General features: G+C 44.0%; 1 protein-coding gene and 1 pseudogene across 9 annotated transcripts in view; both read left to right on the forward strand.

The window, feature by feature from the left end:
* The first annotated feature begins 2,123 nt into the window (after positions 1-2,123).
* NTM (neurotrimin) overlaps positions 2,124-24,345 on the forward strand; it is a 969,594-nt gene continuing 947,372 nt past the window's right edge. For 3 of the 9 annotated variants that reach the window (XM_039471028.2, XM_039471029.2, XM_074400885.1), the window contains exon 1: positions 2,351-2,704. In XM_039471028.2, coding sequence (XP_039326962.1) covers positions 2,623-2,704 — 82 coding nt within the window. In that variant the 5' untranslated portion in view covers positions 2,351-2,622. Of the gene's footprint in view, positions 2,183-2,348; positions 2,705-24,345 lie in introns of those variants that run through there. The other 6 variants (XM_039471027.2, XM_074400884.1, XM_074400887.1 and 3 more) reach the window with 6 other exon arrangements.
* LOC120364836 (U6atac minor spliceosomal RNA) lies at positions 17,080-17,194 on the forward strand (annotated as a pseudogene).

Below are 24,345 nucleotides of genomic sequence, written 5' to 3' on the forward strand. Positions count from 1 at the left end.
TTAGTGTCTACCTCTCTGGATTGGGTCTAAAGACTTACCAGTGACCCATGATCTTTATCGTCGTTCTGGAGAGAAATGAAATGGTGGTGAAAGGAAGCCACCTTCCTTCTGCACTGCTCTGTTATCAGCTGCCGTCACAGTTTTTCCAAAGCATTTAATTACACATGCCACTACACTGAGCACCGCACAAAAAGACTCATCTACAGATAAAATTCTTGTCCACTGGGAATTCACAATATCAAGGACATTTTGATAGACATGTGAATTAGAACTTAATGGCAAGAAGAAAAAAAAGTACCAGTTAACCTAAAACACCTGTAAAATGGGAAGGGCATAATAAATTATCCAATTCTATAATTTTACAGACGAGAAGCCAAGGTTCACAGAGGTAAAATGACCTGCCTGAAGCCCCTTGGTGTTGTAGAGTTGTGAGTAGGATCTCAAGGTCCCCAGGTCTTGAGGTCCCAGGACCCCTTCCTTTCAAGGTCACAAGATCCCAGGCTTCCAGAGGGTATTGTTCCTATTCATATACAACACGAGGTAAACTTCTGGGCGGCCCAGGCTGGAAGGACGGCTTGAGGCAGAGTTTGAAACCAGCCTGAGCAACATAATGAGACTTTATCTCTATGAAAAATTAAAAAAAAAAAAAAAAAGTTTGGCATGGTGGGTAAGGTAGGAAGGTTACTTGAGGCCAGTAGTTCAAGGTTGTCATGACTATGATTGCACCATTGCACCTATGATTGCACTCCAGCCTGGGTGAAAGAGCAAATCTGTCAAAAAAAAAAAAAAAAAAAAAAAAAAAAAGAGGCATGGTAAATTGTGCCTCTTAGATATGTGCGAAACGGCAGTGATGTGTTCACCTCTGTACACTGAAATACAAACAGGCAATGAGTAGTTTTGTTCTATGCAGTTTGAAAATACATACATTAACATTTTTATGGGGGTTAGAAGGAAGTATAATAATTAGCTCTGGAGTTCTAGAAGAATATTTTTAAAATGTGTGTCAAGGCATAGTGGGGGTATGAATGTGTCAGAATCAGGTAAGGAAGGTTCTGTGAGAAGTTACATTTTCTTTTTTCTTCTTTTCTTTCTTTTTTGAGACAGGGTCTGGCTCTGCCACCCAGGCCGATTGTAGTGGTGCAATCTTAGCTCACTGCAACCTCTGCCTGCCAGGCTCACACGGTTCCCCTGTCTCAGCCACCCAAGTAGCTGGGACCACAGATGTGCACCACCATGCCTGGATATTTTTTGGATTTTTTAGTAGAGATAGGGTTTTGCCGAGTTTCCCAGGCTAGTCTCCAACTGCTGCACTCAGGCTATTATTGGCCTTCCTCAGTCTCTTAACGTTCTGAGATTAAAGGTGTGAACCACTGTGCCCAGCCAGGAGCTATATTTTCTAGACTTCTTTTTTTTTCCACATCCTCTAACTTGTTTCTCATAAGAGAAAGCCAAAAATTAGAATAAACTTCCAGGCCCTAGAATTAGGTCTCTTAAGAAATAATTTCTATCCATTAGATTATTTATGTTTGTTCTTTCCTATCACCCAGGAGATTAATGTCTTCAACTCTGAGGAACTATACAAAGTTTACACTCAGAAAGCCCCTCAGCATGTCTAACCTGAATCTTTCTTGCTGCAGTTTGAATCACAGATGCTTATATTATTGCTTTAATGGATGTGGATTGACCAAGTCACATGGAACAAACTCATACTTTGTTTTCCTTTGAAGAAGGTTCTCCATCTTCAGACTGCAGACCTTCTTCTCAAATACCAGGTACTTTGTACCTTTTCATGGTATCATATACACACGGATGACTTCAGGAAATTGATTTTTAAAAAGTGAATGAAAAATAGGAGTAGCATAGATGTTCTGAAACTGGAGTGACAGGAGGAGAAAATGGAAAGTTATTTAGTATTTTCAAAGCAACTAAGTAGAAGGGTTGATGAAAGAGAGAGAAAAAAATCTATCACTGAATGATATTTCCATTGGAGGGGAAAATAGGTACCAACAAATGAAATTTGACTCATCTTTGCAAGTTTCACTGAGCATGAAAATGTTCCTTTAAAATTTCCCATAAGCCATGGCTGGCTATGGGATTTTTCCAGTGCAAAGGGAATCTGAGTTCAGGAGGCCAGGGAATGCCAGGGGGAAAGGGATTTTCTGACACTCGGGGCTCAGAGACTGTGAGTTTAAAAAATGAAAGTAATATAGAAGGGGCAAATCGACGTTTATCATTCTATCTCTCCAGGCTCCTGTCTCTTTAATCAGCTAGCCTGATTTGCCCAGTAAATGATTCCTGAGAGTGTGTGTGCGTGTGTGTGTGTGTGCCCGCGCGCGTGTGTTGTAGCTCTGTCAATCCTTGGATTAGAACCAATGATTGCAGCTTGTAGGAGGGCTGTCCAGGGCCAGATTGTACAATGTGTCTCAGTGCCAGAGTATGAGTGGAGATAATTACGGAGAAGTCATACTCTCTCACACCCTCGGCTTTCTTGTTGTGTCCTTCAGCAAAACAGTGGATTTAAATCTCCTTGCACAAGCTTGAGAGCAACACAATCTATCAGGAAAGAAAGAAAGAAAAAAACTGAACCTGACAAAAAAGAAGAAAAAGAAGAAGAAAAAAATCATGAAAACCATCCAGCCAAAAATGCACAATTCTATCTCTTGGGCAATCTTCACGGGGCTGGCTGCTCTGTGTCTCTTCCAAGGTAAGAGCTTGATATTGATTTGCCTACGGTAGACCCAGGAATTGTACAGCGTGCTTTATAAGATTCGCAGACTCCCCGAGTCAGGCTGTGCTGCGCTGTTTGCAGGTGGAGGAGAGAGCGTTTAGACAGCATGGCTGGGTCTTCATTCTCCTGACTAGGCTGTGAGAATATTGATTTGATTCTGGCTGCTACCGGAATGGGGGAATGTATGTGCATAAGTAAAACGTGTTTGGTGCTCCCGTTAGGTCTGTGGTTGTGTGCTAGGCTCCCTGGCTTCATGCACATTCTTGCACACATACACAACAGAGCACACATGTGAGCAAGGCGAAATGACAGATTCGGAGAGCAACGGGGTGGCTAATGTGTTGCTGATGCGACTGGGAAGAAATTACAAGCGGAAACTTTAAATATCGGCCAGTGAACTTGCAGAGCTTTTAAAAGGAGCAAAGGGGAAAATGCAGGCGAGAAAGAGTCAGGTGCTTCCTGTGAGGTTCTGGTCAGCGATCCAGCTTCAGCAGATGAGTCAATTTGCAGCAGTGGGAGACAGCTGTGTTAGTTTTGAATGTGTTCGGGTGTTTGGGAGTGCGTTTGTGGCTGAGGTGGGGCGGGGGTGGTATAGATAACAATCAGATGAAAGGGAGGGGAGCCGGGGCTCTAAAATTCTAAAAGGCTTTTCAAAGTTGAAGGGAGAGAGGCAATAAGAGTCGAATGCTAATTTTCTGTTTGTTTATCGGCTGAGCCCGGAGCCCTGGGGGCTGCGGTTGAGCGCCTGCTTTGATGCTTCCAGTGCTGTGTTCTGTGCGTTTGGAATCGGCCTCCACCTTGAGTCCATTTGCTGCACCGCGCCCCCCCATCCCGGCTCTCACGTTCGTTAGTTCCAGCAACAGAATTATCTACTAATCTGCTTGCTCCCAACCTGCCCTGTCCTTTGGGGTAACTAGTGTGTCTCTTTCATATGAAACATACCTAAACTGTGAGGATCGAGACAAGCTGAGAAACTTTCCCTGGGTGGCCCAGCAGGGCTTTGGAGGAGGAGCCCTCTTCTGGGAGGTGAGGCTCAATCCTGTGCAGTTGTATTCCCAGAGGAAAGTTCCATCTGACCCAGTGAAAAATGATGGGGAGTCCCACCCGCTGGCTCTCTTCTCCCCCTGCAATATGGAGTTCTCCTGATCTGAACTGAGTCCTGAGCTGTTGTCTTGCTGACCCTTCTTTGAGGTTAGGCTTTTGGGGTTGCTGCTGTCCTCTTGACATAGGTTGCAGTGGCTGCAGTGTGGATCCACGCAAGGTGACCAGAGAGACCAGGCTGGAAAGATCACATGTGTACACCCCTGAGTGGGGCTTAAGGAAGAAGGCAAGGGGGGACAGAAGGGATCTACATTAAATGACAAGGAAGTCCACGGTGGTGAATCTTGCAGGGATGTCCATGAGGTCACCTGCTGCACCCAACCCGAGAGGCATGGGCCTCAGGATCTCCCTCCTCTCCCCTAGGGGCTTTGGTGGGTGTATGAGTGAAGGGAGTCAACTTGGAAGCATCCTTGAGTGACTCCTCTTATATAATATGGAGCAGTATCAGCGTGTGTGTGTGCATGCGTGTGTGTGCACCCCTGCTGGTTCTGGGTGCGCAAGAATGAAGTGGGGAAGCTGAGTTCAGGATCGGGCACCTTCAGGAAAGTAGCTTCTCTGGGGGCTGACAGCAAAAAATGAAAACTAAGCAAGGGGTGGGGTCAGAGGTAGGGAGAGGGAAGATTTCAAGCCCTCAGCAATTTCCAGCTGTCCTGAGATCCGTGTCTTTTCTGTCTGTAACATCAAACTGAAGACAATGACCAAACTTTCACCATCAACAGCCTGCTGGCTGCATGCCAGGAGCCCCAGGGCCATACTGAATTTACATATAAATTAGCATACGTGATTTTTTTTTTCATCAGAATAAATGCAGGGAAGCATAATATTTGCTCATACTTTGAATCGTCTCTGAATACATGAGTAGCAAAGTGATGATGCAAATTTATCCAAGGTGCAATCTGATTTTGCGGTCTTGTTCCTATCTTGGGGTAGGGGTGGTGGCGGCAGGTCTATCTCAGACCTTACCACTTCCTACCAAATCCTGAATTTCCCAAAAAGAATGATGATCTGATTTGTGCTACTCTCATCCAGTCAGCCCTGAATAGGCTTCAGTGTGTCATAATAGCACAAGGCTACCCAATTTTAATCTTTGCAGAACGACCCCCAAAGACCCCCATATTGCATGCCAGTCAGACGTGGCAAAGGTGATGTCTGGTTTCTCTTTTAGAGGAAGGAAGCTGAAGTCTGCCAGCTATCTCTTATCAAACTTGCAGAATTACTGAGGCAGCCCAGGTCTTGCCTGCAATAATCCACCCCTATTGCATTGACCCAGTGGGAATAGTTAGAATGCAGTACACATTCCAAGGCGATTTTTTTCTTCCCCTCTGTTTTTGTTTTAAGGTGGTTCTTCCTAGAGCTGCTACTTCCTGTGTCTCCTGCCTCTTGAAAAGGTGTCTGGTGTTAGTGGTAGGTTAGGAACCCCTCCCTGATCTGCTCCTCCCCCCAACCCAACCAGCAACCAAGATCCAGCTTAGGTAAGGAGGGGGGTTTCTGAGGGAATCAGCACTGATTAGTGACGCTGGCAGGAGGGGGCGATTAGCTCCCTGGGGCTCCGGCCCTAAGATACACCAGGGTTGATTAAGTAGAGGCATCTCTTTCCTGGGAGCAGACGCCACGGAGCTGGATCAGGCGCTGTCCTTTGCAGTACACCCACCGCCCACCTTCTGCCACGGAGAGGCTCTGAAAGGAATGGCTGGTGGTGCTGCAGCTTCCTCTTTCTAGAAAACCGACCATTTCTCCTTCGAAGGATTATTGTTTCTTTTAGCACCTTCCGATTTGCTTGGCTAGGCTCCTCTCTTACCTCTGTCATTTCCTCACCTCTCCTCATGTCCCACATCCACTTAGCTGCTAGCCTTAGACACAGACAGGGCAGAGGAGAAGGAAAAGGTGCCTCAGCGAAGTTCACACTCCCCTTGGCACAGCACCCAGGAGGTGGGCAGTGGGTGCCGTTTGGCTGGACAAGCCGGCCAGATTCCTGCCATGCACAGTACACATGTGGTGCCAGCAGCAGTCTGAGCTGGGCAATGCTTCTGAGATGCATGGGTGACAGACAAGACCATAACAGTATTTACTGGCAAAGTGGAAACATGAGCCCGGGATGATGGGACCTTGGGCCTGACATAGGCATTGTCGTCGCTTGAAAGCATGTCAGCGAGAAGAGGGGTCAGGGAGCCTCACTGAATAGAACCTGCCTGCCAGGTTTGCAGCTGCCAACCTGGGGCAAGTTACAGGCTCCGCCTGCACAGTGGCACAAATGTAGCTCACCTCCACCCTTTTTATTAGGAGGCTGCCCCTCCACCCCCAGCAGGGATGGCCCTCTGAGCATTCTCTCAAGGGTGCCTGGAAAGTGCCTGCCGTGGCCAGCAGGTCTTGCTGTATGAAGATCATTCTTGAAATTGCAGCTTTAGTTACCAGGCCCAGAGCCTGGTCCTGGTCCTGGTCCCGATTCTTCCCTTTTTTTGGTTCCCTTAATGCCAAGTATAATCCCTGAAGTCCCTTCTTATCAGCTGCAATGTATAGTCCCTGAGTTCTATTCTTTCTTGGTAATCTCCTTCTATAGTGCCGGTTTTCAGTCAGGGGTCCTACATAATGTCTTCAGGTGTCCCTCGTGGTTCCCTGCCTGAGGTGCTATAGTCTAGATTGCCTTCTGCCTGCGTGCTGTCTGCCATGCTGGTACTGGCTCCTTTTCATGATGGGCCAGACAACCTGGTGTTGATTTCAGCCAAAACTTGGCCGTTGGGATGAAGTGAGCTCTCTCAGTATCCCAAGAGATGGCAGAATTTCTGAATCAGTATGGGACACGTGATTCTGATGTGCGCAAGAAACACATGCTAGAAAGAATTGCAATGCTCTTGCCATTCAGTCATAATAGAGGCACGCTTTGGGTAGAATGAACAGGTCTGGGATTTGGCTTTTTTCCAGGTATTTTGGATTCAAGCTCATGATCTGCTTCTGCCCACAAATTAGAATGCTAAAGATACAAAAACAAACAAACAAACAAACAAAACCCACATTGCTCTCTATCTTGCCTTAGCAGAGATCCTACAAATGCTTCAAACACCCAATATGCATGGTCTCCAGGTTTTAAGTCAGTTCCAGTGGCCTGAACATAGCTCCGTGGGGGAACGTGTACATCTAAGCTCAAATTTCTCTGTTTTCTGTAGGGAAAAATCTTTCCCTCTGCTGGCCCATCTCCCCACCTGCCCGCCAGGCCGGGGAGCGACTCCCCTGGGTGTTGTAAGGACTCATTAATGCTTGTAACACTCCAAACATGTGGTGCTAAGTGGAACTCCATGCTGAGATTGTATTTATACAGTTTACTTCCTTTCTGCTCTGTTGTCTTGTTACATGTTTACTTTATGTCTATAGTCATTTGAAATTCAATAAAACCAATTAAACATAAAAAAAATGAAGGCATGCAGTAAAAAGAAGTCACTGGCATAGAGGTTGGAAGGGTCGAAGGGCACCATCCTAGTGTTTCTGGAAGCATCTCTTCGCCACTGGGGTAGGATGCTTCATCTTAGCAGAGAGTGCACTGGGAAAGGGCAGAGGGGCTTTAGAAGACACTTGCAGGGAGCATTCCTCCCAGTCATTCGCAAAAGGACGTGTCAGTGTGGGACTGCAGTGTGAATGGTGGAGAGGGGGAGCACTAGGAAGGATGGAGATGGAGGCAGGAGTTTCAGAAAAAAACAGCTGTAATCTGGATTGGCGAAGGGTGGAAAAAAGAGCAGTAGCCTCCCCTTTGACTATGATTTTGGTCAATAACCTCTGAGAGCTTTATTTCTCCTTTCATGTATCTATGTATGTATGTCTTTGATTTATGCAACCTTCTGGATTAAGCCTGCTCTTGCTACCACTGCTTAAACTGAAAAGATACAGGGGTGCATGTGTCTTCCTTCCCATTCTCTCTCCCTGCTTTCCCTCCCTCTGTCCTTGTGTCCAATCCCCCTGTTTCTCTGTTTTCCACTTTCTCTTTTTCTCTTTCTTCCTTTGGTTTTTTCCTTCTCCTCTATGGGAAAAGTAATTGATCAGTTGACAGATCTAGGTCAAGCTGGCAGGGGTTGCTCTGCTTCATGCAGGCTTGCCTAGGAGAAGGAGGGGAGAGCCTGTCTTCACAGTTCACAAGGAGCCCAGCTGACGTGATGGAAGTGGGGAGGGAGGCCGATGGACCAGGGGTGAGTTCGGCCCTCCCCAAAAGGTTCCCTGCGATCCTATTAATTACAGAGTCTTCCATTATTTGGCATCTCTCACACTCTAATTTTCCACATCAAATTTATCTTTGCCTGTTTCCTCCTTGTTTTCTCAGCTTCTCTACTCTGTCTGTTTTGGGTTTTCATTTTTTTTCTTTCTACTTGCCCTTCCTTTTCTCTTCTCCTTTTCTCCTGCTTCTAAAATCATGACAGGAGATCGCAGAACCTCCCCTACTTAAGTCATATTAGAGAAATGGCCTTTTGTTTATTTGCAAGTAGAAAAACAGAAACCCTGCCAGAAGAGCTCTGTAAGTCATTTGCAAACTGCAAAACAAACCAACAAAGATTCACATTTTTGTTGCGGAGAAGGGAGTATTTCAAGAGAGACTGTCAAGCTAAGAAATCAAATATTGGAAAACACATTCTTCAGCTCTATTACTAAGGACATCTTAGGTTACTAAATTTGATTTTTTTTTTTTTTTTTTTTTTTTTTTTTTTTTAGTTTCCATGAGAGTATTGCCCTTTGCGGTAATAAAAGACTGATTAAAAGACTGCTGGTTTTGGCTTTACTTACTCATTCAAATTCACTCTCTAGTGGTGCTTCCTTTGCTCATCTTGGAAGTGTCACCAAACTCTCACCTCAACACAAAATCCATCTGGTTGTTTATTTGTCCACTGGGTCAATCACATGCAAGTGTTTATTGAGTGCCTACTAGGTTTGGCGCATTATTTTAGGTGCTGGAGGTACAACAGTGACGAAAAGCAACTAATGGATAAGATAAAGACCTAGTTGCATCTCAGATTTGGCTTGGCTTGGCACCCTTTGTGACAAATGGAAAGCAATGACAGCAATATCAGAAGCCAGGGTGGAGACTCCATGGCACAGCCTCTGGCCTTCTGTGCAAAGGATGCCAGGATGGCAGGAAGGAAAGTAACTAGCCCTCAATCCTTGTTTTGAGACAGGGGTTTGGGGAGAGGAGGTGCACATCCTGGCTGTGGGTTCTCATAATACAGAGATGCTGCCTTTGCTACTCCATTCAACCTCTTGTAGAAAAGGAGCTCATAGATGTCTGATACATCTTTGGTGTATATAGGATGGGGACCGCTGCTGCGAGGTCACTGGCTTTGTGGCCCTTGTCTTGTGTGTTTGAATTACTGGTTGATGCTGAACATCACTGGCACCTCTCTGGCCTCTCCACCTCCTTTATGCCCTGACTCCTGCACAGAGAACTAGAGGACCAAGAAGATAAAGGGAGAACACCAGAAAAGGCCAGAGAAGAATTTGCCTCAGACAGCTTTTCTGGATGAAGCAAATACTATTCATCTAACTCTCGGAGGGATTCAGAATTCAGGGTAGAGCTAAGAAGGCCTCCTCTATGATAACTCCTTTAATTTGCTGCTCACCCATCACGCCTTAATTTTCAGTTCCTGAAATAATACAAATGCATCACTAACCAAAGAAATTTCTTTATTTTCTTCTGGTGGGATACAGTGTTTTGGACATTGCATTGTATACAGTTGTTCTCCTACACACCCATCTTCTTTTAATACATGGATTGTGTTTGCAGCACTATGTGCACAGAGGTAACAAAGCTGCTCTGATGTTCATGCTGTGTACTATAGCTGCACCCTGAATGCTTTAGGAGGGCTGCTGCTATCTGCATTTCCATCACGGTGGTGGTGAGCATTCCTAGCTTTTCTCATGAACAAGAACAGTAATTACGTTTCTCATGAACCCATGATTCTTCCAGGTTCCAGTGGTTTAGAGAAATTATACATCTCCTAACTCGATCTCAGAAGTCTGAGTGACCCTCAGTGGGTAGGTGCAATCTGCTTTTATTTGCAATACTCTCAGTCTCTAAGCCAATGTATTGCAAACTTGCCATACCATAGAATTGCCCAGGGAGCTTTTATAAAAATACCAATGTCTGGACCCTATTCACAGACCATTTAAGTTAAAATCTCTTTGAATGGGGCCCTATACTGGTAGTTTTAAGAGTTCTCTAAGAAGGCCTGATCTGTAGTCAGGTTGAAAAGTATACCTTTAAAACTATCTGAACATGTTCGAAGACCCTGGGCAAGACACATCTCCTATATGGGCTTCAGTTTTCTCGCTCTAAAATAAAACACTTGGACTAAAAGATTTTCAAGTTTCATTCCAATTTCAACATTTGGCAATACTGCAAATAGTCTTTTTGAGTATAGTTATTGATAGGTAGTGGTGCTAAAAGAAAATACTCAGCACCAGCCTCTGCCTGCAGGAAGCTAGGAATATAAGCAGCACCACAGACGAAGGAACAGAGTCAGAACATGTAAGTGGTGTGTGTGCGCAAACACTACATGCTGTCTCATATATATGGTATTGTGTACTCACATATGCATGCATTTATTTACCTATAAGGCATCCTTAGAATGGAAGGAAATGATTAACTAGTCATGGGTTGGGGGAATAGGACTGATAATGACTGAATTGGTCAATTCCTAAGCCTTCCTGTAAGAGAGATTCAGGAGACATTTGATTGAGGCTCAAAAAGTAATGTGTTTGAGCTGGATTGGAAAGTGCTAAGCAATGGTGAGCCTTAGAAGAAGCTCTATCCTTAGGTGTGAAAATTACACATTTCTCTTCTACCTAGCCTCCCTGCCCCTACCCAGGAATCAGTTATCCAGCTGTGTTGCCTCCACTACTCCCACCTTCTCATGATCAATAAAGACTCATGCTCAGAACCTCAGTGACAATTTTGTAGTTTTCATGTGTTAGGCAAAAGTGATGGTGGCTCCACTCACATGGCTGGGTCAGCTCCTGCGGTGTGTGCAGGAGTGAAAACTTGTTTGTTTTCTGATGGAGTCAGCAGATTTAAAAGGCACATGAGAAATGGGCTACTGGCAGATTTATGCCAAGTTTAGTCTCTGGGTAACCCACACACCCACCTGGCTCCCCAGAGTGTTCATACTGCTGTGCCAGACAACCCCTGAATCACATCCAGCTCAGACTCAGAGGGACTTTCAAGATACTTTATTTCAATTCCTCTCTTTGAGTTCTGACCCTTCAGCAATGCAGCTGCAGTGGTCCTCCAGCCTCTATCTCCAATAATAGGAAACTCGCATCCCTCCAGAAGTCTATTGCATCTGACCGTCAGATTTCAAGAAAACAGGAGGATGGAAAGAAGAGGAAGAGGAAGAGGTAGGAGAAGAAGATTCCACTTTCTTATAGACTCCAGCCCCATGTCCGGTGTCTGGAGAGTGATGATAACACAGTGGCCCCAGGGCCAGATTGCCTTGAGCTAAACCCTGGCTCTGCTGCTTCCTAGTTTGAGACCTGTGGCAACTGAATCAACCTCTGTGCAACTCAGCTCCTCTTTAATAAGATAGAGATAATTGTAGGACTTACCTTGTAAGGTTGTTATACAGATTAAATAAGTTAATGCAAATAAAGTGTTTGAATACTGCCTGGTACATAGTAAGCTCTCAATAAATATTACCTAATTCTACTACCCACAGGACTGGTCTAATTTTTCTACAACATGACTGTTTCCAAATATTTGAAACCATGATTTCCTCCCCTTCTCCCCTGAATCTCCTCTTTCCCAGGTTAAAAATTGCAAGGTTTGCCTCCTATTTTCTATATAACTATCCATTAGCAGAGTGCTGATTGTTCTTCTCTAGAGTTGTTCTGCTTCCTTTGCATCCTTCTTCCAGTCTTCTCCCAGCATGTCCTTGTGGCCCAGCATATTAAAGCCCGGCATATTACAGTGTCTTCTGATTCCAAATCCAAGGAGAATGAAGGCTCAGCTCTTTGGCAAGTCGTGTAAAATCCTAAGGGTCTGTCCTCAATTTGCCTCTCTCTCCTAAAATGCCTTACTCCCTGCTCCATGGCTTCTTTGGGGTTTCCTGTTGCTCCCTCAATCAAGCACATGTGCCTGCTATTCTTTCGGCTTATGCTCAGGCCCTACTCTGCTCCTGTCTACGTAGAAAGTGCTTTTGATAATGTCAGACTAAATTCAAGGTTCGGCGCCCCTTTGAGTCTTCTTACTCCATCTCTTATGCTTGCCTTGCACTTTTTCTTACCTTTACTCTTCATATCCATGACTTGTTAGTGTGGGTAACCTATTTACATGTCTATCTCCCCTTACCAGGCTGTGGACTCCAGAAAGTTTGGGACTGTCTTATTTATCTTTATATACCTAGTACACTCAGCACAGGCCCTGGGACAAATGTGACACTCAGCGTTTATGGATGAAGGGAAGGGAGGGAGACCTGAGATCCCGCTGGGTATTTCAGTTGCCCTATAACTCTGTCAACTTAAGGTGAGCTATTGTTCATTCAACCCTTCCTTATCATTTACCTGAGTTGTTTCACTAGATATGCAAGAGCCTGAGCTCAGAACTTACTCTTTCTATTATAAAGTCATTTTCTTAGATTCAACTCATCTTTTCTTTCTGACAAGTCCTTTTTTTTAGACCTTAAATATTTTTTTCCCATATATTAGTAATCTCTCCTGGCTGAAATCAACAATAAACCAGATGTTATGGGTACTGACGTAGTACTACTTGTGGAGCTCACTATTTCAGGCTACACTGACCCAAGAGTGGAAAAGTCGTTCTAATGGTGAATTGCTCAGATGAGTAGGGAAAGGGAGAGGAATCAACATTCTACCTCTAGATGAGGTGCTGGCCTCAGAGGGAAGAATGGACACAGAGAAGGTTGAACCCAAGAAAGGAGGAAAATGACTGGATGAATTTATCTGGTTGGAAAAGGTGAAGTGATTGACTGTTTTTTAGCTGTTTCTCCAAATCTAGTCTCTCTTCCACAAAGTTGTCCACTAGGGTACTTGGCTCTCTTCCTGAACAGTCAGAAGGAAACTCAGCCCAGACATGGAATAGATTAACCAACCTCTTTTTTCTCAATGCACTTGGTGATATATGAACATTTATAGTTGGATAAACGGTTTTGCTATTTCTGAAGACAAATATGAATTAACTAATTGTTCTACGTTTCCTCTTCTTTTCCAAGAAAACTTCCTAATAAAAGGATCTAAATGCCATATTGTCATTTTTCCATTATTTTCTCATACTGCTAACTGCTTGTCCAAGGTCAAATAATTTAATAATTAAATCCAAAAGCTTTTTCATGGACTCCTAGAGCTGAGAGACACCGTGGCATCTCACCTGTCCAGTCTCCTCCCCAAGGCAACAATACTATCTGAATTGTGTTGATTAATTCCTGCTCAAGAATTCCAGAGATTTCTAGTGACCAGACACTCGCTACCTGACTTGTGGCTCTCAGTTCTGGCTGCCTATCAGAATCACCTCTGGCAATGGTTATAAAGCAGATGCCTCAGTCTGACTCTCAAAAATTCTCCCAGTGTAGGTCAGAACAGGACAAATTCATCTCTATTTCAAAAGAACAACAGATGATACTGTTGTGGAGGTACAGGTAAGGATAACTGATGTTAACACTCTTTTTCATAGCTGATAAACTCTGTGAGAAAGCACTTTACAACTCTAGCAGGCATTTTTGATACCTCCTCAATATCAATTCTATCCTTTCTCTTTCGAAACAGTACTCTAAATTTTTTCAGAGTAGCAATATGCTCACTTAAAATACTCAATTTCCAGATTCCATTATAACAGGGTATGGTCATATACTGTGTTTCAGGCCAATGGGATACAAACATAAGATGACCAGGTACGATTTGGAGGATTGCACTCAGATGGTCGGTGCTTTTGGGTCTTTAGTATTGTCTGTTCTTGACTGGGAGACTGGGATCCTTCCTGCAGGTGTAGGATCCCACTTACCAACAGGAGAACAAAGAACACATATCAAGAATGACAGAGAAGGACACTTGTAGGTCAAACCACGTGGACTTGCTCTTTGGGTAAATAAAAAACAATTGAGCTGGGCATGGTGGCTCAAGCCTGTAATCCCAGCACTTGGGGAGGCCAAGGTGGGTGGATCACCTGAGATCAGAAGTTCGAGACCAGTCTGGCCAACATGGTGAAACCCCATCTCTACTACAAATACAAAAATTAGCTGGAGTGTGGTGGCAGGTGCCTGTAATCCCAGCCACTCGAGGGGCTGAGACAGGAGGATCACTTGAACCCAGGAGGCAGAGATTGCAGTGAGCTAAGGTCGTGCCATTGCACTGCAGCCTGGGTGACAAGAGTGAAACTCTTGTTTCATCCCCCCAAAAATAAAAATAAAAAATAATTGAGTATAGGTAATTTCGTATATCTCAAACTAATAGGGGGAACTCAGGTTCGAGATGACATTGCAACTGTACTGGCTCTAGAATGCATAGTTCTAAAGTTATCATCGCTTGTGAAAAAAAATCTCCATTTAATTACTTTTGCTTTTCCTTGCAGCTGAATACAATTCTAATGAATCTATGTAGAGCAAAAATTTGTCTCTCCCTAAGTTTTGCCTTTTAGAGCTTTCAGGATAGAAGTAATGGTGTATGATCCACTTTCTAATAGATGACTATCACAGACCCTACTTATCTTATCTTGGCATTCTTAGTTCTTTCTTGTGATCATTGCATGGCACAGTTTCTGGAGCACTAATCATCCTGATCATTATCTTTGGAACATGACCAGTTTGATAATGATCAACTGAAAAGGTGTTGCCAGAGCAGACTCTGCCAGCTGTAATCTGATTGGCAAAGTAGAAAGTGAACTGTTACTTGGCAGGTTTTGGACTTTATAGTTACACAGGTTCCTTCGATTATTGTGTTAGTTTCGTTCCTTGTTTTAGACATGCCATATCACTGACTCATGTTGAGGCCATACTCATTCTTCTCACAGAATAACTGATTCCACAAGACCTTGCCCAGATTTTTGTGGGGCACAGGCAATCTTCCCTAAGTGCTCCTTTTAAACACTTAAAGCTTTATTGCCCCTGTGCCCATTATTTAAATCCACTGAGATTATTTTTTGATCCTGAGGAGATGTCTCCATCAGCTTTGTGTTATCTTCCAATGATACAGACATGTCATCTCCAAATCATTCCATGATAAAAGAACAACATAATCGATCCAAAAGCATGGCCTAGTGCTTACTTACATTTATATTTCATCCATTCCAGAATTATTTGTTCAGACCCTACTAGGTATTAGGCACAAAGGCAGGCATAGTTCCTGCACTCAATTAAGTAGACAAGTGACTGCCATGTGGTAAGTACTGGGATAAAAGCTGGTCGGTTTGCTATGGCAGAATTTGGGAGACTTTTCAGGTCAGAAAAGTTCTCTGGAAGGAAGATCAGTTAAAGCTGAGAGATAAAGGTGAATAGATTTAACCAGGTGAGAGGAGAGATGAGTGTTACAGGCAGAAGAAACTGCATATGCTCATGTCTACAGGCAAGAGAACATGGTAGGAATTCAGGCTTCTGAAATCCAATTTGGCTAGATTGTGTGTATTTGTGTGGGGTGAGGGGAGGAGGAACGTAGGTGGAAAGACAAGAGGTACACATAGAGAGGTAGGCAGAGGTCAGGGCTGGAATGGTTCTTAATGAAGATTTTACACTGAGGAAAGAGGGTGCATTGAAGGGTGGCATACCTGATAGTAATATGGTCACATTTGCACTTGTAATGGTCAAACAACATGACTTGAGTTAGTTGAAAATGGTAATTTGTCACTCTAGTTACAATATGGGAGAGGAGATGAAATTGGGCAAGACTAGAGGAAAGGGAGCCTCCTAAGGGACGCTGCAACTTCATGAAGTCACCAGAGTGAGAGTTGCAGAGAAGATAGACATGGGGTATTCAGAAGTTGTGGAGGTAGAAGGGAAGATGATAAGTGATAAAGAAAGTGTAAGAGGACTTCTGTTTTCTGGGTGAATGACTTAGAGGTGGGTTTTAGAGAGAGAGTAATCAATGCAATTTGGATCATGATGGGTTTAACAGTAGCTTTCCAATAAGAAGTTAACTAGATGGATCTGAAACTCTGGAGAGATACCTGGGTATGAAAAAGAACAGTCTTCAACACAGATATGATTAATTGCCCAGGGAGACAGTAAGGAGCACATGAAAAAGAATTGAGGGCAAGCACTAGTCCTTAAAGGCTGGGAGGAGAAGGGATCTGGGAAAGCAGATTGACAAGAAGTGGCCAAACGCATAGGAGAAAAATCAGGATAGCATGAGACCATCAAGGCCAAGGGATGTAAATTTGAGGAAGGCAAGAATATCAGCAGTGTCAAGTACAGTGTCAAATGCTTCTAAAGGATCAAGGGAGATTATGCTTAGTTGCGATAATCTCTTCCATGTCCTTGGGGATAACAGTTTTGTGGGGCAGAGCAATGGGGTGGGGATACAAATGGTATGAAGAAGTGGAGTCAGAAAATGTGTGTAATTATTTCAAAGGTTTTCTGTTTTTTTGTCTTTTGAAAAAGGAAAAAGAGAGTGAGAGGGAGAGATGGGAATGGGCCAGGGAAGGAGAAGCAGGAAGGAGGATGTGGGGATAGCTGGCCAGGTGAGGCCCTCAGGAAATACAGACAGGTGGGAGGAGTGGTGAATCCTAAGCATGGGTAGAGAAAGGAATCTTGAAAAGAAGAAGAAAGACCGCCTCCATTACTCTTAAAGGTGAGGAAGGAGAAAAGCGTTTGAGTATATGCATTATGATTAGATCCAGCTGCAAATGACAAAAATGATGCAATTAGAGTGGCTTAAATAACAAAATCTGTGTCCCTCTGGTCATGGAAATACTCTACTTTGTCTGTTTGTGGCTGGGGAGGTGTTCCCTAAACTCAGGGATCCAAGCCTTCCTGCCATCTGGACCTGTTGCACATGGCCTTGCCTCCCTGGTCTAAAGGAGCAGCATCTGTGTGCCAGAGTGGAATGAGGGAGAGAAGAAGAAGAGACAGGAGGTACCTGGACATTGCCCCATGCAGATACTCCTGGAGGCCATCAAGCATCCTTGCTCACCTCCTCTTGGCCAGGACTCAGTCACATCACCACACCTAAGTACAAGAGAGTGTGGGAAACTCACAATCCCCTGTGGATGGTCACATACTCAAACAAATTCAGGGGCCTATCATCATAGAAAGAGGGATGGACATTAAGAAACCATCCGTGTGTCACATGGAAGGAAGAAAAATTAGTATTCCCTTGGTAAGGATGGAAGAGGTCCTCAAGTCCACAGGTTACACGTATGGTTAAGGCATTGCCACCATAAAACCATGATGTTTCAATGTCACTAGTCATTAGAGAACCACAAATGAAAACCACAATGAAGTACAACTTAACACCCATCAGGATATCTCTGATGAAATAAAGAAGGAAAATAAATATCGGTGAGGATATGGAGACATTGAAAACCTTGTGCATTGCTGGTGGGAATGTAAAGTGATCCAACCACAGTGGAAACAGTTGAGGGTTTCTCAAAAAGCTGAAAAGACTGGGCTCAGTGGTTCATGCCTGTAATCCTAGCACTTTGGGAGGCTGAGGCTGGAGGATTGCTTAAGCCCAGGAGTTCATGACCAACCTGGACAACATAGAAAAACCCCATCCCTACAAAGAAAAAAAATTTAAGTATTCAGGTGCAGTGGTGCACACCTGCAGTCCCATCTACTCAGGAAGCTGAGTGAGAAGATTGCCTTGAACCCAAGAGTTCAAGGCTGCAGTGAGCTATGATTGCACCACTGCACTCTAGCCTGAGCAACAGAGGAAGACTCAGTGCCCAAACAAAACAAAATAAAACAAAACAACATTAAACACAATCAGTCAGTGAATCAGGAAAAAAATAAGCTAAAAATGGAATTACCATATGACTCAGCAATGCTACTCCTGGGTATATTTCCAAGAGAATGGAAAGCAGGGCTTCAAGCAGGTGTTCAAATATCAATGTCCGTAGCAGCATTATTCACAACAGTGAAGGTGGAAACAACCAGTGTCCATCATCAACAAATAGATAAACAAAATGGGGTCTATGCATTCAATGGGTATTATTCAGCCTTAAAAGGGAAGTAAATTCTGACACATGTTGCAGCATAGATGAACCTTGAAACTATTATGCTAAGTGAAATGAGTCAGGCACAAAAGGACCAGTGAGGTATAATTCTACTCAAACGAAGTGCCTAGGGTAGGCATGTTCACGGAGAGGCGATCAGAGGCTTGCAGGAGGAGGGAAACGGGGTGATTTAATGGGCAAAGAGCTTCTGTTTGGGATGATGAGAAAGTTCTGGAAATGGATGGTTGTAATAGTTACATAAGACTCTAAACATAGTCAATGCCACTTAACTGTACACTTAAAAATGGTTAAAAAGGTGAATTTTATATTATGCATATTTTACTAGAATAAACAAATAAAAATTAACAAAAGAGATAATCAGTTGTCCCTGGCGCAGGAAGGAGACAGGTAAATGTGTAAGCTTGGTGGCAAGAAGTTAAAGAGTTTGTATTTGCTGGCTTTCATTTTCCCTGAGTATAATGCAGGGAAAATAGTGTATATTCGCACATGCCCATGTCCAGGTCTACGCGTGTGTCAACATACCTGCAGCCTGGTTTTTCTGAGAAAGCAAAAAGTTCTAAACTAGTTGCTTGTGTAATAGGAGAGACAGCTGATAAGTGAACCAGAGAATCCCATGCAGTATTCATCACTCCTTCCTCATGCCACTGTCTTTTCTCTGGGCCTTAAATAAAAATGAAATCTACCCCTGTCTTCTTTCTTTATCCCTTTTTTTGATTCTGGTCCTGCCATTTAGGACCATCTCCCAAACATCTCCAGAGCTCATCGCTTACTCCTTTCTTGCATTGCCTTTTAAAGGAATTAAAAAGATATATTTTTACCTTTACAAATTACAAAGTGTATTCATATCAAATACGTTTCTTAATCTCCACATCAATCAGAATATCCTTTCTCATCCTAGTGTATCATTAACTTTAGGAGTTGAGTTTTTTTCCAAGCCCTTATTTTCCTTGTCTTTTAAATAGGATATATGAACTTCCTTGGAATGTAGTTTTCACATTTAACTAAAGTAATTGTGTGAAAACTTTTGGCACTCAAATTATATTGCAAAATCAAAAGCCAACATGTTTGAAGCTTGCTGACAGCACAGGCACTCATGACTGGACCTCCCTATCAAAGTAATCTACATCCCTCTCTTGGGCCCGCCTCTCTCTCTCTCTCACTCTCTCTCTCTCTCTCTCCCTGTTGCTCTCTCTTTTTCTCTCTTTCTCTCGCTCTGTCCCCAGCACTCCCCTCTTCACTCTGCTCCATCACCCCAGCAAACACTGAACGCTGATGTCCTTCCACAGCTCCATGTCTTTGCAGGAGCTGCTCTCTAACGGGAATGTTCTTCCTGCAGAATCAGGATCAGCACAGTGGAACACTGTACATTCTCATCTTAATGTTGAGTGATGATGGAATAAATAAGACCAGGAAAAGAATTTAAAAGGCTGAAAAAAATAGCAGAATAGGGTGCCTATAGTTAACAACAAAGTATCATGTATTTCAAAATAGCTGGAGGACTTGAAATATTTCTACCACATAGGACTAATGTTTGAGGTGATGGATACCCCTAGCACCTTGATTTGATTGTTACACATTCTATGCATGTAGCAAAATATCACAGGTACCCCATAAATATGTACAAATATTATGTATCAATAAAAACATTTAAAAAAAATAAATCTGAAACCCACTCCCCCCTTAAAAAAAAAAGGAGAACAAAAGTTTAAGACCGACTCCAACCCATCATTTTTTTACTTAGCCTTCCTGGGGACCCCAGGTTCTAATCTGCCCTGGGAAAATAGGAAGGAGTCTGTGATGCGTAGCATCATTAGACCAGTACTCCTCAAGCGCAATCTCCAAATCAGAATTTGGAGCTGTACTCCAACAATCTGTGTGTCAAGAAGCCCTTCAGGACATTTTTCCTAAATTTTGAGAACCATTGACTTAAAGAAGTATGAAAACCAAATGTCTGGAGCCTTTTCTGGAAGGGCCACTCCCTGGGCTGGACACATGGAAGAGGAAGAAGCAGAATGGACTCTGCCTCCTAGGAAGGGCCTAAGTGTCTCTCAGATACTCTCACCTTCGAAAAAATCCATGAAGCCACCAGAGGCTTGCTAGTGTATAAGCCGTATAAACATGTACATTCACTTATCTATGTAAGTACATATAGATTCCCTTTGGCTGGGGCTGCCAGATTCAGCAAATAAAAACCCAGGATACCAGATACATTTAAAGCCCTGATCAACAAATGATTTTTATTATGCAGAGCACATAATAATACTAAAAGATATTTGTTTTTTTTTTTTTCAATTCAGATTTAATTGGGCATCTTGTTCCTGTTTTTAGCAGGCATCCTACCTTTTGCCTGTAAGTATTAGGTATAGAGGGGAAATAGCCTGATCAGAATCAGTGTCTAAAAGGTAGAAGTGGGTTTTAATAGCTTATTTATTTACATTTTAATAGGAATGTGTATGAGTTGGCAGGGAAGAAAAAGAATGCTGCTGTTTCTGGCTCACTGGATTATTTTAAGACCTGTATTTAAGGAAAGAGAAAGCAAGCGAGAGAGCCTAGGGAGGAAGATGGTGATTGGCCAGGTGCGACGGCTCACACCTGAAATTTCAGCATTTTGGGAGGTCGAGGTGGGAGAATCACTTGAGGTCAGCAGTTTGAGACCAGTCTGGCCAACGTGACAAAAACCTCGTCTCTACAGAAAATACAAAAATTAGCTGGGTGTGGTGGCAGGTGCCTCTATTCTCTGCTACTCTGGAGGCTGAGGCAGGGGAATTCCTGGAAGCTGGCAGGCAGTGATTGCAGTGAGCCAAGATCCTGCCATTGCACTCCAGCCTGGGCAAAAAAAAAAAAGAAAGAAAGAAAGAAAGAAAGAAAGAAAGAAAGAAAGAAAGAAAGAAAGAAAGAAAGATGTTGGTTGAAAGTGGCACACATGCCAGCAAGACCTCCCCTCTACTCAAATAACTGAGCACCTATTATGGGCCAGTCCCTGATTCACGTGCCCCCAAGCAAGATAAGCAGCCACCCTCCAGGAGGTTAAGCTCCCTGCCTTGGGCCTGGCTCCTGGGCAGGTTTCCTGCAGCCACCTCTTACCTGCCCCAGGTGACAGGAAGCCACCTCAGAGGGTGGGACCTTCATGCTGTGGCTGAGCAGTGAATGACAAGCTTCCTAATGAGATGCAGCTGGGGGAGCGGCTTGCTGACAGAACAATTTGCCGGTGCCCAGAATATCCACCCGGCCTCGGCAAAGCGGCAGCCCGGCGGGCATCAGGAGAAGTTTCAGGATTTATCACTGGCCTCGGTGGCAGGTGTGCTGTGAGCCACCCTGCTTCCTGCTGTGCTTTTCCAGACCTGCAGCCTAGATGGGCGATCCACCCAGGCTTCTAGAGCCTTGGGAAGAACGTGTAAAACTATTTCCTATTTTTCCCCTTCCTGATCTGCTTGTGTTTATGTAAATGACTGGAAAAGCAGTTTTCGGCTTATTTTCACAGCTTAAGGGCTTCGTGAGAAGCTTAATATTGAAAAATTAGACACCGAAAGCAACTTCTTAGACAATGAAATAGCAACCCAGCAACTGTGTGTGTAAGGCTGGGTGTGCTGTAACTGGCTGCTTTACAAATAGGAACTCTCCTGGGATTCAGTAATCAAACACATGGCAACAGGTTGTCTGTTTCAACAGAGAGTGAGTAATCAAAGGAGATTTGCAGTTAATCCAAATATAACAGAGAAGCATCCAAGGGAAGCCCAGGAAAAGGAGACTAGAAGGGTGAGGGGTGGATGAGGCCAGACTTTCTGGTTTGGAGTTCCAGGTGCAACAGAGAGAACTGGGAGAGAGGAAGACGATTGATCACTCTGAGTGTGTGTGTTGGTTCATTTGCATTGCTGTGAAGGAATACCTGAGACTGGGTAATGTACAAAGAAGAGAGGTTTATTTGGTTCATGGTTCTGCAGGCTGTGTTAGCCTGGCACAAGCATCTACTCAGCTTTGGGTGAGGCCACAGGAAGCTTTCAGTCATGGCCAAAGGAAAGGGGCTCTTTCACGTCACAGGGTGAGAGAAGGAGTAAGAAAGAGAGGAGGTTGAGGTGCCATGGTATTTTAAGCAACTAAGTTTCCAGTGAATGAGAATCCATTACTTTAAAGAGGAGACCAAGCCATTCATGAGGGTTTCGCCGCCATGACCCAAACACCCCCACCAGGCCCCACCTCCAACACTGGAAATCATATTTCAACATGAGATTTGGAGAGAACAGACTATCAGCAATGGAAGAACAAACCACACAGAGGGAGGGAAACTGAGGGTCGGCTTCACATTGAAGCAAACCAGAACCATAACCTGAGCACTTGGCCCTTACCCTTGACCAGTGACGTAACATTTGGGAGGAATTAATTAGCATTCAGTGATTTGCTTTAAAATCCTGAGTCCTACACTGGATTGAGATCAGGGGTAGAGAAGAACTTGCTCCATCTGGAGTGCTAGAAAGAAGACCATGTGCAGGCCTGGGAGACAGTGGTACCCACCAGCATTTCAGGGAGACACTTTAGTTTGCATGTGTATCTCTGTGGTTCTTTTAAGTGTGGTTCCTGGCCAGCAGCATCAGGGTCTCCTGGCACTTGTTAACAAAGTGAATTCTCAAGCCCCACCCCCAGAGAACCCTCTGACTCTGGACCTTTGAGGGGAGGCCCAGAAATCTGCGGATCAAAAAACCATCTGGATGATTTTGATGCACACTTCAGCTTGAGAACCACCACAGACCTGGTTACCTGCCCAGAGGTACCAGGAGGTGTCCACTCAGGATTCCACTGTGAGCTTGTGTGTGAACCGCTATGCGCAGACCCAGGTGAGATCCTGGAGCAATTCTGCGGTGACCCATCTGTCCTGATCTTGCTAACCACACGGGGCTGTGGGAATAGACATTTCCATTTATTACACGTGTACTAGTACCATGTGCCAGACACTGCTAAATGTTTTATACGTGATATTTTATTTAATCCTCCATCAACCTTGTGAGGTAGGGGTTGTAGACAGCATTTTATTGCTGAGAAAATTTGGGTTCAGAAAGGCCAACTTGCTCGGGTCTGCATGTTTCCTGAGCCTGTACCTTTATTCATTCTCACATGGCCTCTCTGTCACATGTTCCTCTGTCTCCAGATGCTTTGGGTGCCACCTACACAAAGCAACAACCAGCCTGGCAGGGCCCCAGCTCTCCATGCCAGGCTTGGCCCTCCCCGCCCCACTCCTTGCCTCATGTTAATTTCCCACCTGAGTACTGAGTACTTTATAAATAGCAAATCTAAAATGAATTTTCTACCAGCGATCATTAGCTCCCTTGACATCCATTAAACATTCTCGCAAGCAGAGTGAAGTGACAAAAGGGATTGATTTTTACAGTATGCTTAATGGGGAAAAGAAAGAAAGGTGTTGACAAGTCCTTTTTTTTTCTGTCCTGATATCACCAGGAATTTGAAATCAGTCAAATGGCTTTTATCTGAAAAAAAGAAAGAAAGAAAGAAAGAAAGAAAGAAGGCTAGGATTGGGTGCAGGAGGAGAGGGTCAGGAGATGGAAACAGGCTCCCCAGCACCCCATGTGGCTCATTTCTGCACCTGTGACAGGTAAACATAAAGTTAGTTACCTAGTGCCAGCCACCAAGATGAATATGTCAGATTTAATGCTTCAAAATATATACGGTCCAAGCCAGGGAGGGAATGGGGGGGAGTGGAGGAGGAAAGAAGGCTGTGTGAGGGGAGAGGGAAAATAACCAATCTTCTGCTGAAACTATTGGAAGAATAAATGTGTTGATGCAATAGTTGAAGTCAGAGAAGGCTGGCATATGAGGCACTGTAGCTGAAAATTTAACTTTGATTTCAATTTTCATATTTGTCAGCAATAATTAGATTCAAGAAATGTTTTGCCACTGTTCTAAAATACTAATAAGTAGAGGGCTTTGTAGTGTGGTTAATGGAGTCTTTTTTCCTAGTGGTCTAGGAAAATTCCATTAAAGCAAAAAGTCATACTATATTACAGTGCTTCAATATACATTGACTCTGCTGCCGTGGTGATACCATCCCAGTGACAGGAGTCCTCTGTGCATCCACAGAGCCCCTGGCTGGGAAGGGGCTGGGGCTTCATAGGCCTTAGCTGTCTATCATTTCCAACCTGTACAGACCTCCTTGGCTCATGGATGGGGGTAGGGGAAAGAGAAGAACAAATTCAATAAAGCCTCGCCTTGGGAAGGATGTGTTTTATAAGCATAGCCTCCTGGCGCAGGTTGAAGACAGGGTAGGAGGAGTTGATGGGCTCTTGCCGAAGGAGGGGAGACGCATTCCCTGCTCTCTGGGGTCTGGATGCCTGTTGCCTGTTCCTTTAATGAAGAAGCTCCA

This window comes from Saimiri boliviensis, chromosome 6 (genome assembly GCF_048565385.1).
Source record: "Saimiri boliviensis isolate mSaiBol1 chromosome 6, mSaiBol1.pri, whole genome shotgun sequence".
In the NCBI taxonomy this organism is placed as follows: Eukaryota; Metazoa; Chordata; class Mammalia; order Primates; family Cebidae; genus Saimiri; species Saimiri boliviensis.